We start from the raw sequence: 12,046 nt of genomic DNA, 5'->3' as shown, positions 1-12,046 counted from the left end.
AATGAAGCTAAGTTTTGGTTGCTGACTTTTCATTGATACAGATGAGTCAGAAAATGTCTTTGATTTTTCTTAATGGAATTCACTACTTTTTAGGTGCTGAAGACATACTGTAATGTTTTCCTCTTCATTTCATTATCCTTCCTCCTTCAATTATTGCTTTGCTCTTGACATCTGAGATACTTCTGATTTTTTCAGGGGCTTGTTCAATGTTTCTTTCCCTCTCCTCTTTCCTTTTGTGTTCTTAATATCTTATTTCTGTTTCCTCCTGGTGTCTTTATTACAAGCCTTTATGAGCTGTGTGGACAGACAATGCCCAGCGTTCAGTTCAAAGTGTCATGTATGCATGGCTTTGAGCAGACGCAGCTTTGAAGGGCCAGAACTTCTGTCAAATAACCCTGCAGTATTGGGGAAACATGTGGTACAAATTTGCCCCTTCTTCAGATTCACAGTTCCTTCATAAGATGGAAACTCATCTTTTTCCTGAAGTTCTCTGAATTACCCTCTAAGAATCTTTTCTGTAAGCAGGAATTTAGGGTTTAAGTGTAAGCTATTTTACAGTAATTGATGCATCATTGAAGTCTCAGTTGCAGCAGTATGGGACATTTTTCCAATTTTCTTTTTTTTAAAGTAAGGAGTTGACAAGGAACAGAATGTTTATGTGGATATCTGAATCTTTTCTTTGTTTCTGATCTTTGTGACAAAGGAGTATAATATGCATTCTTAGGAGTTTAGTGTGCTGGAGGAAGTTACTGTCTGATTAAAGACTTCTCAGACTCATTTTTTTCCCTTTTCCCCCATCCTTTCTAGGTTATATACTTAAAGAAAACACCAGAAGAAGCTTACAGGACACTTGTATCTGGATCTAATCCGCCATATCTTCCATTTAGGTATGTGAACACAAGAAACAATGAGGAAACCTTCTCTGTTTTGAAATTTGCTAAAAAGTTGGGAGTTAGATTGCCTCTCAGAAAGGAGTTTCATGTCTCTTACAGGTAGTGTATCAAAATGACTGATCTCCAGAAAAAAAAAATATTTTTACATCTCGTGTAATTACTTACCTGTTTGTGGGAATAATAAATCATTTAGATTGATATGTCTTAAATAAGATTCAGTGAGGTATTGAAAACAGTTCTTAGCGTGTTTGTGATTTAGCACTTAAACATTTTCTTAATAATACATTGTGGTTTACTATTTGGAAGTCATTAAAATATTTGAAATTACTTAGTCCCTAGCTAGCGAGACTTACAGGATTGAAGGGGATTTTATGCTGTTATATTTTCTTTATTCTACAGAACAGGCACTGAAATTAAGGTTATGGAATGTTTTCAGTGAATCATAGATAGTTTCTATCAATCTGTCTTTATTCTCTGTACTAAGGTACTTTGAGGTTTGAATATAAGGAATTTTAGCTCTCATGCCTATCTAATAGAGTGTCTTCCAAATTTTTGTCATGATGTGGACTATATGAAATGCCCTTATGCTTTATGAATGAGAATACCTCATGGTATTCTTATTCAAACACTGGCAATAAAAGGCAACTGCAAGAAGGTCAATATTCTCTCTTTTAGGGGAATCAGCATTTTGCAAGTAGTGTTCACTGTCAGCCAATGAATTTGTAAATGCAGGCCTACCTTGTCTATATCAAATTCCTCTGATTCTTCAGCCACTCAGCAAAGGAAGATCACATTGTCTCTTCTCATACTTTGCACAGAAGCCAGATGCAGTATAAACCATCGGGGTGGTAGATTTTTTTTTTAATATCAATACCAGTTTGACTACAAAGTCTTAAACCATCAGCTACATTTTTAAAAAAGGTATTAAATCAGTGATAACTTTTATTGACAGAGAATTTATACACTGACCTGGTTGTTGATAACTCTCTAGAGCCCAAGAAGTTTACTGAGCTACTGATATCCATATTTTTTTCAGCTAATTATAAAAGATACCATGCATTTAAAAAAACAGTTATTTTAAACATGTCAGTGTTTTTTAGCATCTCCAAATTCTGTGTAAGATACAGGGGTCACAATCTACATTAAACAATGTCTTGCATGTGCCTTAGCATTGCTTCCCTGAGGATCTGCTCCATGGTCTTCTTCCCAGGCACAGAGGTGGTGCTCACCAGCCTGCAGTTGTTTGGCTGTCCCTTTCTACCCTTTTTAAAAATAGGAATGATGTTTCCCTTTTTCCAGTCACTGGGGACTGGGCCTGTCTGCCCTGACTTTTCAAATATGATGGAGAGTGGCTTTACAACAACACCAGCCAGTTCCCTCAGGATCCTGGGATACACCTCATCAGGGCCCAAAGCTGAATATCTGTATCTTGTTGACCAATTAAATAAATTTATTGTTTGGAATTGCAGTAAATTGATATTTCTTTAGGTTTTTCTCACCCCTGCCAAGGTAAAAACTAAAATGTGTAGAAAAGAGGTTTTGACAAAATGAAGAAACTTGCTTGTCAGATCCCAAAACTGTAAGACAGGAAACTTGGGAGGAATAGTGTGTTTGCAGAACAGTGTCACAGGACCCTGTTTGCTCCAATCAAAGGCTATAGATTCTTGCCTTGCAAATAATTCCTTGTAACACTGATATTGATAGCAATGATAAGAAAATGCTGTTTCTGCTTGACTGGTAAGCTCTAATGAAAGGAATTGTCTCTGTGATTTCTTGTGAGGCTGATTTGGGACCACAGTAACAAATTAACTGGAAATGGGAAAGAAATAATTTCATCATCCTCACTGGTTTTTCAAGGTTTTTGAGACATTTCCCCCTCCCCTCACCACATTCCAAGACATTTGTCCATCTCTGTTGCGAAACATAGCATAGTCCAGAGGCTCAAGCAATGGAACCTGTGCTGGAAGCAGTAGTTCTGCCTTAAGTACTAGGACTGCTTGGCATCAGGGTGTACTATGAGGAGAGAAGTTAGTGCTATGAGGAAGTTTGCACTCTTTCCACACCTTTAGTTTTGAAAAGGGCTAAAATAATTCTTGTGTACAATTGAAAACATAAGCCAAATGCCTTACCCCTTTCCTCATGTTCTAACATCTATGAATGAAATAATACAGGGATATTAACCATTGCTATTCAGTATTTATTGTACTGAATTTATTTTTGAAGCCTGGAACTTAGATATTGCGTAACTTCTGTGGTATAAGTCATCCCTGTTTGAATAGTTTATCAGTGAGCAGTGATCAGTTAAGTGTTACAACTGGACTATTTAACAAGTTTGTTAATTTGATACCTGAAGTGTCCTCTATTTGAAAAAGAAATAGACAACTTTGAATAGGGAGAAGCTGCAGCACTGTCAGATTATTTGTGGAGTACTGAGGTAGGTTTACATGAAGTGGTCACTGGGAAACTGATCTACTTTCATGTAGCTGAGTGACCTCAAAAAGCCCTAATCGGCTTAGGTCTTCAGCTGCTGTTTCATTTAAAGACAGCTTCAGCAAATGCAGTTCAGGGGTGGAAAAAAATCAGATCACTCCTCTTACAAAATTCATGGAAATTTGTTTTGTTTTTATAATAGAAAAGCTAAAGATAACTTGGCAGGATAAGGCACTACTGTCTTTGAGACACTTTTGTCTTATTTTTGGCTGATTCACTGTCACTTGGTGACGCTCTAGTCTCTTGAAGATCTTATACTGTATCTTCTCACTTCCATTTAAAAAACAGTGCTAACACCATTTAAAATTGTCATGAATACCAGTTGCCTACTGAGAAGCAGTTTCAGATTTTTACCTCAAACTACTCTGTATTGACAAAAAAACAAATATATTCTGATGTTATTATGTTCAATCTCTAAATTATGACATGAATTTCAGAGATAGATTTTGATTTGTAGCTTCTGGGGTTTGTTTCTTTATTGGCATGTGCTGGGGAAACGAACTGTTTTGTTATTGACAGTATTTAGAGGTTTGGTGAAAGGGAAAGCATTATGCAGTATTGAGGTCAGCTACAACAACTGTGAAATCAGATGTGGGATATGCAGCTCTGTAATGCCAGCTCAGATTCAGACTTAATCTGTATCTCCTAGAAATACTCGTGTTTTTTCTCATTTTGAAAGTGAATAGAGTTCTGTCACTGTTTGAAAAGTAAGGTGGCTATTCATTGGGGCATAAAAGACTACAGTAAGAATACTGTAATGAAACATATCAGCAACCTGCTTTAATGGTCAGGTGCACATCAAGCAGAACTGAGACATTTGGGACATGGATGCTGGAGGCAATCCATGTTCACTGCCAGCATCTGTGTGCAGGTCACTGGTAACAGCTGCTGTAGGACATGCAGCCGAGAATGCTGTATACCTGGAATTGTACATCTAGGTCAGCTTCACCATCCTCCCTCCCTCCCTCCCTCCCTCCCTCCCTCCCTCCCTCCCTCCCTCTTTCATAGTATTTCTTATTAATGGATTAGGGATTTTGTGGGGTTTTTTCCCCAGCATAGTTTTTATGTACAACACTATCAGATGTCTTATCAGTCAAAGAAGTAATTATATACATACAGATAAAGTAAGTTATATTCTTGTTACAGCAAAATAACATATAAAGTAGAACTTGTCTTCTACAACCACATCTTCTGTTCATTGTTCTCTAAATATTTAATTTTATGGTTTGCCTTTGTTTGGATTTTATTTCTGTCAGCCCCTCCAGAAAAGTGGTACAGCTTTTAAACCCTTTCTGCTATGTACATGTTCCCATTGGGGCCCTTAATTTTTTTTTGCTCACAAGACCTTTTTGTTTGATAAAATAATTTTGTGCTAAAATAATCTATTATCATGTGATGTTCAAAATATTAATGTTAATCCATTATCTGTCAAACATGTATTGTCTGTAAAATTAATATATTAAGTTTTGATATGTTCTGCTTATTTAATGTAATGAAAATACTTCATGGCTTTTCATTTTTAAAACTTCTCTGTTGGATTTGGATATGGAAGATTCATACACTCTTCGAAGTTCCCATTCCAAAGCATTATGGCTAATTATGCTTTAATAATCTAGTAATTTGAAAGCATTTTTAGAGTGGCCTGCCTGCAATATGACACTGCCAAAATAGTAGCTTTTAGTTTTCTTAAAACCATTTTCTGCGAACACTGCCTGCTCAAAACTGCTAAACTTACTCTGCTCTTAAAGAAGAGGGGAAAAATTTCCACTCTTAAAATAGTTGAGATCGAAGGAGCATATCACAAACTTCATACTACTTATAGCAAGTTTTATCAAAATGGAAAGTTTTCAATGCAAGATTGAAGTTTTGAATCACTTATAGATTAAATATGTATCTGTCTGAACCTAAAATTTTACTATTCTGATAAATTGCAGTTCTTAGGACTTTGTCTAAGATGGCTAAGAGAAAAGCTTTAAAAGATTTCCTTAATAAGTGAAAAGGAAATAATCTGCTTAGGCAGAGTTTTGTTAAAATCAAAGTGGTCCGAAGTACATTTCAAAAAGTACTTCTTCATTTTTCCACAATGCTTTTTTTGGTGGTGCGTGTTCGGTGGTGAGTCTCACTTCATCTTTTATAGACAAGTAATTTTCATGGGGTACACTGAGATTAAGTAATTTTAAAGTTAATTATATCAGGATAACTTTTAATCACATCTGTAATCGGGCATCAAAATGAAAGTCTGTAAATTAATTCCAAGCTAGTAGTTTTATTTGCCTGCCCCTGCTAGTGTGACTCAATTAAGTCTTGACTAATGGTTAAAGCAAGCTTTGCTTTATTTGCTACTATATTTACACAATCCAGAGAGGATGCAAACCTTCCTGTTCCAGGACAGCATAAATAATTCTGTAAAGAGTGTGTAGTTACCTGATGTAAAATATGCACCTAAAGTAGCTTGCAAGATCTAACTGCATTTAGTCTGAGCTACATCTTGGGTAGGGGAGTACTTTTTCCTGAAAAAGCTTCTAAAAAGATGTCTTTAAACTTTAATTCAGAGTTCTCAAAGGGGATTGAATAGCTTGAATGTATTCTGTTATGTTCTGTCTTTCCCCTAGTTTTTAAAATGATTCCTTGTATATTAAATTCATTTGTATTAAATCTATAGGGATGCTTCATTTGGGAACTGCACATACAATCTTACAATCTTGGACTGTTTACAGGGAGTAAATAAGGTAATAACATTTTTTTCTTAGCAAAACAGATTTAAATTGTTTTTTAAAAAATGAAGAAAAACACTGTTAAAATAGATTATAAAACCTGGTTTCAGGCAAATGAGTAGTGATGAAGCCTAAGTTACTGAGGACTGTGTTTGAGTACTGATGGCAGAGAGAGGTTACACTTTGACCTGTCTGGCCTGGCCTTTGGCATCTTTTTGAATTTCACCTTGTGAATTGGAACATGCAAATACACCAGACCTGGGTGGGGACGCCTCTTAATGCAAGACACTGTGCTAAGTCTGCTTAAAGATCATTTATAACCATTGGTGAGAGGGAATGACACGTTGATGAAGTCAAGTGATACCTAGGTACACTGTGATTTAATGGGAACAGTTTTTCCATGTGCTTGGCCCCAGCTTTCCCCAAAACATTTGGTTCAGTGTTTGACACTGATCTTCTCAAAATTGTTTAAAACCATAAAAACTAACGTATCTTACTAGTGGTTTGATGTGTCATTTTAAGAGCCCTGAAATATTAAGCTCCAGTATCGCTTTGTAAAAAAAATTTCCATCAGTTCTTAATTTGGGGCCTTTAAATTTTGTTCATTTCCCATTGGCCTTGATGAAGGGAGCAAGCTATAGGAGACATTTGTAGACCACTTGTAATTCTTAAAAACATGGCAAAACAAGTATTTTTTAAAAATTGGAAAAAGAGAGATCAGGCTTAATATTTTTAGTTCTGTGGGGGTGGGAAAGGAGCTGTCAGTTACCAGCAAGACTGTAATTTGTGAGGCATTCTACAGATCCTGAAGATCTGAAGTAGTCAGTGCAGTCACTGTAATTTATCTGCAGATAATGCATCAAAAGGACGGTGAGAATCAGTTTTTCCTCTTTTGTTCTCATAAAATTTATTATTAAATTTTTGTCTAACCCACAGAGGTTAAAACACTTTGGGCAAAAAGCATATGCCTTAATTGAAAGTACTCTTGGTTTACCTGGATAAATTTGGTGTTTGTATGTGTGTATGTCATATACATGCAATTCAGGGGGCCTGCAAGTTCAGGAGTGCAGCCAGCCAGCCATGCTTCAAGTGAAACATTTTTCAAAATCAGCTGTTCAGACAAACCTCTCAGTATCTTTGGTTTCATGATAGGTCCAGTCACTGAGCCTATGTTGTCTATAACAAATTTTTTTTTCATTTGTCCTAAAAAGGTGCTCTATATGTAGCAAATAATGACGTTATGAGGATTATTGGTTTTGAATCACAGATCTGTGATGTGTTCTTATCACACCTGAATTCTGGAATGTTGTGCAATATCTATATTTCTCAGAATGCAATAGATTCAATGTAAATAGATGCTGCAGAAATGTCTTCCACCAATTTGGAAAAATATTGGCTGTGAATTTCATATTCATAGAATTTTTTTCAATATGGTTATTATATACAAATTTGTAGTACTAAAGTGGCATAATTAATAACAGTACAGTAATCAAATACAAAACTTCTTTCAGTCTTGTAATAAATACTGTCTAATGTACTCTAGTGGACTTAATTCTACCTGTGAAATGGGTATTAAAAGAAATAATAAAATAGAGATTATACATGGCACTGCATTCTGTATATGCCATTTTGCCTTGGTATTATGGTGGTAAAACCAGAGTATCATACTAAGGGTAGAGAATCGATAAACACTCAGTGTTCAATGTTTTGTTATGTCCAACTGCATGAAAATACATTTGGCATAGGAATCATTAAATGAGTGTATGACAAAAAGGGAATTGCTTTTTAACTTGTCATCTGCCTTACAGAAAAAAAATGCCCACATGGTGTGGGGCTGTGGAGAATCAATGTTACAATTTAAGTGATATGCAACAAACTTGTGTCCCATCCTCATGTCTATGGTGAGGAAGTAATGAGCCTAACATGTTCCAGTGACATTGTTGGAGTTTTTGTTGTCTGTGTGGTTAATCTGTGCAAAATGTCATGTTGTCTTAATGTAAAAGTTCCAATAAACCACAATCACAAACATTTAGGGATTTAGTTTTGCTCAAAAAAGTATTATTATAAAATGAGATAATATATTGTATTTCAGTGTAAACTGACACCTTGTTGCCTTTTAGGCCTTGCAGCATGGATTTTTTGACTTTAAGACATTTGATGTGGATGAATATGAACACTATGAGGTTTGTACATTTAATAATGCATTGAATGTGTTTGGGCTACCTAAAATAAGAGTATACAGTATCTCCCAACTTAAGACATACTGGAAACACGTTTTAATTCAAGTAAAACCCAGTGTTCATATGTAAGGTATGTACATGGAAACCTATCTGCTCTTTGTGAAGAACATGCAGGATTACTATTCTTGCAATTTCAGTGCATCTTATCATAAATCTGCTGCTTTCTTGTAGCCTTTCTGGCTTCTGGGACCTCTCAGGCTTTCCCCACCTTCTCCCAGGATACTATCCGAGGTCCCTCAGCTGACCCACAGAATATGTTTTCTTTCAGCACTTGTTAACTCCTTCTTCCATTCCTATTAGTCCCAAATGTATGACCCGTTTTTTATAGGCACATAGATTAAGTGGATTTAGAGGGGTTTTTTTAGTAAGGATGCATTGTGTAGAATTCTAATAAAGGAAATACATCCAAAATATTTCCCTAACAAAATTCCAGAAAGCTATCAGATATCATTCACTGTTCTGCCAACTTTCTTACAACCTAGGTATAGATAATCTGGTTGGCTCTAGATGCTTCTAGGTTATCTGCTGGTAGTAGAAAGTTATCTCAAGCTACATTGCGTTAGAGAAGCTTTAAAATATGCCATGCTGTACCTGTGGACTGGGCTGTGTGCAGAGGAACTCTCAGGCACAGAAGGTGTGTATATGCATCTGGTTCAAAAGAGTTTGCATGTCTTTGTCTACCAGGTCTCACCCCAAGGAAGGGAAAGGGATTTTACTGAAGTCAGTGACAATCATTTAGTTTATTGGACATTGTCTTTGAAATACCTATAAACCCCTGTACTTGTATTGGTTAAGGAGAAAGATATATAAACTAGAGGTATACTTAATATTTGAATATAAATTTGACTCTCTTTTTAAAGTTGTGTTGCCTTACTGTAGCAAGTATTCTTCCCATATTCTTTCCCTGTAGTGCAATTTTCAGAAAACCTGGAAGTAATGACAATAAGTTGCTAAGTTTGAAAATTTCCATTTTAAAAGCATTTCCTGTAGCTGTATGTATTTCAGGTACATACTGAAATGCTTCATAAATGTTCAAGAAAGTGAAGTCAGAAGTGTAACAAACAATGGGAAAAGTTAGTTGGCAGCACATCTATACAGTAGATGTCTGCAGTAGGCAGTCTGTAGCACAAATCTGCCTATTTCACTAAACTTGAAAGCATTTGTAGAAGAATTTCTGTATCCTGCAATGTTCCATAATGATTAGGTTAAAAAATTGGTATAGCCTTTGCAGAATTACCAAAATTAAGTGAACAGGAACTAAAATTTAAAATATAAAACCACTACTTTTTGCTTACTCTGTGTACAAAAAGAAAAACATGTTCTAAAAACAAATGGTAGTTTGAAATTCTGTATGTGTAGTAGGCGTTAGTCTGCTTGAAAAAAGTCTTAAAATAATTGACTAAAGGGTATCCCATTATCTTGTTTAAGGCTTAACATTATTTTAGAGTGTGAAAAGTACATACATGTGAACGATGCTTATAGTATGCTGTTTGCTGAGTTTAAGAAGTAAGAATTTGGAATCATCTCTAATTTTTTTGTCCATTTTTTGGTATGTCTTCTTTTTTTCACTCTGTGGTCAGCTTTGTGTTTAGTTGTGTCCCGTGCTATATTTCAAAAACTTTAAATGTTACAGGTTTTTACTATGTTAGGTCTTCAAATGTGTGGTTATGTAGAAAAAGTTGCATACAACTTAAATGGAGCAGGCTGAAAGGAAATTTTATTTCATGCTAATAGTTCTTTCATCTTACTGTGTTATCGAGGCAGCTAATTCCCCTTTTGTTGGACTGGAAGTAAATTACTGATTGGATTTTTTTAGTAATAATGAAATTTGCATGTAGTGTCGAGCATATAAACATATATATATATATACACAGACACATATACAGAGATACCTGTAGTTCATATTGATAAAAATTGAAATTCTTCACCATGACTCCTGTAACTATAAAAAACTTAATCCACAAATAAAACTGGTGATACAAATACTAAAATATTTTAAGCTTACTGAACAGGACTTCTTCACTGAAGAGAGTAGGGATGCTGCAGTGCTTAGAAGTCAGTCTGTGATACCAATGGGGGGCAGGGGTCTTGGCTTGGCACTGAGGTTGCCTCTCCAGTCCTTATGCAACCTGGGTAACTTCCAGGAGTTTCCATTGTGCAGGGACAGTGGGAGCAAGCCTAATGGGCTCAGCTAAACAAACAGTTTCTGAATTGATTACAGTGATGTCCATTATCAAAACCTTTCACTCATTAGGATGTTCTGATGAGCTGAGAGCTAAAAACACCAGCTTAATAATGCAGCTTAACCAAGTGCCATGTCCTTAAAAGTCATGCTGAGAATAACTGCATTGCCAAACAAGGAGTGATCAGTCTTCAATTAAAGAAAGAAAAGAAGGCACTTTAGAACTACAGTTCATGTTAGGTATTTCCAAAGAAGCTTTCATTTTCAGCAGTGACAGAATTTGAAGAGTCTTTTTAGGTTTTCATTTTAAAGTGAGCTAGAAATGCAAAATGTCATCGTTTGAAAGTTTATTAAAATCTAGTCTCTTTATTTAATTTACACTTTTCTTCTGTGATTACTGGCTCATCAGAGCTTATGCCAATATGTAAATTTGAATTTCTACAGGGAAAGGATAATTGTTTTGAAAGCTAATTGGTTTTTAATTTGTTTTCTGTGAATTGGGGTTTTTAGCTAGTGCTTCACAAGGAAGCACTTTCCATAATTTTTTGATTAAAACATAGAAGAATATTTGTGTTTGTCAGTGTTATTAATAGATGTCCTGAAACACTGAATCCTCTCAAGGAGAAATATCTTACATCTTTCTGCTTTTATTGGAAAACTTAAGCAAATTTTGTTTACATTTCATTTTATTAAGATAGATCTAAGAAGCAACTTATGATTAATTTGTCTCATAGAGTTAAGCTAACTAATTACATTTGAGGTGTTTCATTTTATTGCAACATAGTAAAGAGTAAAATAAAATCTTGAGTAATTATTTACCTTGTATATACAGATATTTAAATGTTTTTCTCTTCTGAAATTTTTGTAGCGAGTGGAAAATGGTGACTTCAACTGGATTATTCCAGGAAAATTTTTGGCTTTTAGTGGACCACACCCGAAAAGCAAACTTGAAAATGGTATGGTGTATGTTTTAATGCTGTACTATGATATTATTTTTCTAGCATGTAAAACTATCACAGCAAATGAACAGATGATAATAGGGGGTTATAGATCAGTTTTAATCTTCAGAAATAATCATCCAGTGAGCATTTTGTACATGCTCATAGAATTTAATTCAAGAAGTTTTGGAATTCTTCTTTGCCAGAAGAATTTCAATTCTAACAGTCAATGACTTTTCATCCTGTGACAAAGTGCCTGAGAGACTCAGGTCTCTTACCGTTCTCCTGGAACCTGACACCTGATACGGTAATTGTGCAGAATTAAAGGTGAGTTGCATTAAACCCAGAAGACTGTTAAGAGTTTTGTGACACACACCAGGAAAGACTTTTAAAAGAAGCTTGCCTTTTCTACTGAAGGTGCTTGGGGTAATGTGAAGAACCTAGGGAATGTGATTCTAGTGGAATAAGAAAAAAGAGAAGCTTGATTGACAGAGGGAAAGTAGAGATTTGGTCCAGCTAGAAAGAAAATCAATCATTTAAATTCTACCATCAGGTTTTTCCTGAATTTAACTATATTATTTGTGCCATG

The 12,046-nt window shown here is 35.3% G+C and overlaps 1 protein-coding gene across 1 annotated transcript in view; it reads left to right on the top strand.

Moving 5' to 3' along the window:
- CDC14A (cell division cycle 14A) overlaps positions 1–12,046 on the top strand; it is a 50,118-nt gene that overhangs the window by 18,190 nt on the left and 19,882 nt on the right. The window contains exons 5-8 of the mRNA XM_083867243.1: positions 808–887; positions 6,046–6,112; positions 8,218–8,280; positions 11,388–11,475. Of these exons, the coding sequence (XP_083723369.1) occupies positions 808–887; positions 6,046–6,112; positions 8,218–8,280; positions 11,388–11,475 (298 nt within the window). The remainder of the gene's footprint in view (positions 1–807; positions 888–6,045; positions 6,113–8,217; positions 8,281–11,387; positions 11,476–12,046) is intronic.

The sequence above is a fragment of the Zosterops lateralis genome, assembly GCF_965231275.1.
Source record: "Zosterops lateralis genome assembly, chromosome: 9".
In the NCBI taxonomy this organism is placed as follows: Eukaryota; Metazoa; Chordata; class Aves; order Passeriformes; family Zosteropidae; genus Zosterops; species Zosterops lateralis.
Note: the sequence above shows the minus strand (reverse complement) of the source record. Positions and strands in the feature narration are given on the sequence as shown.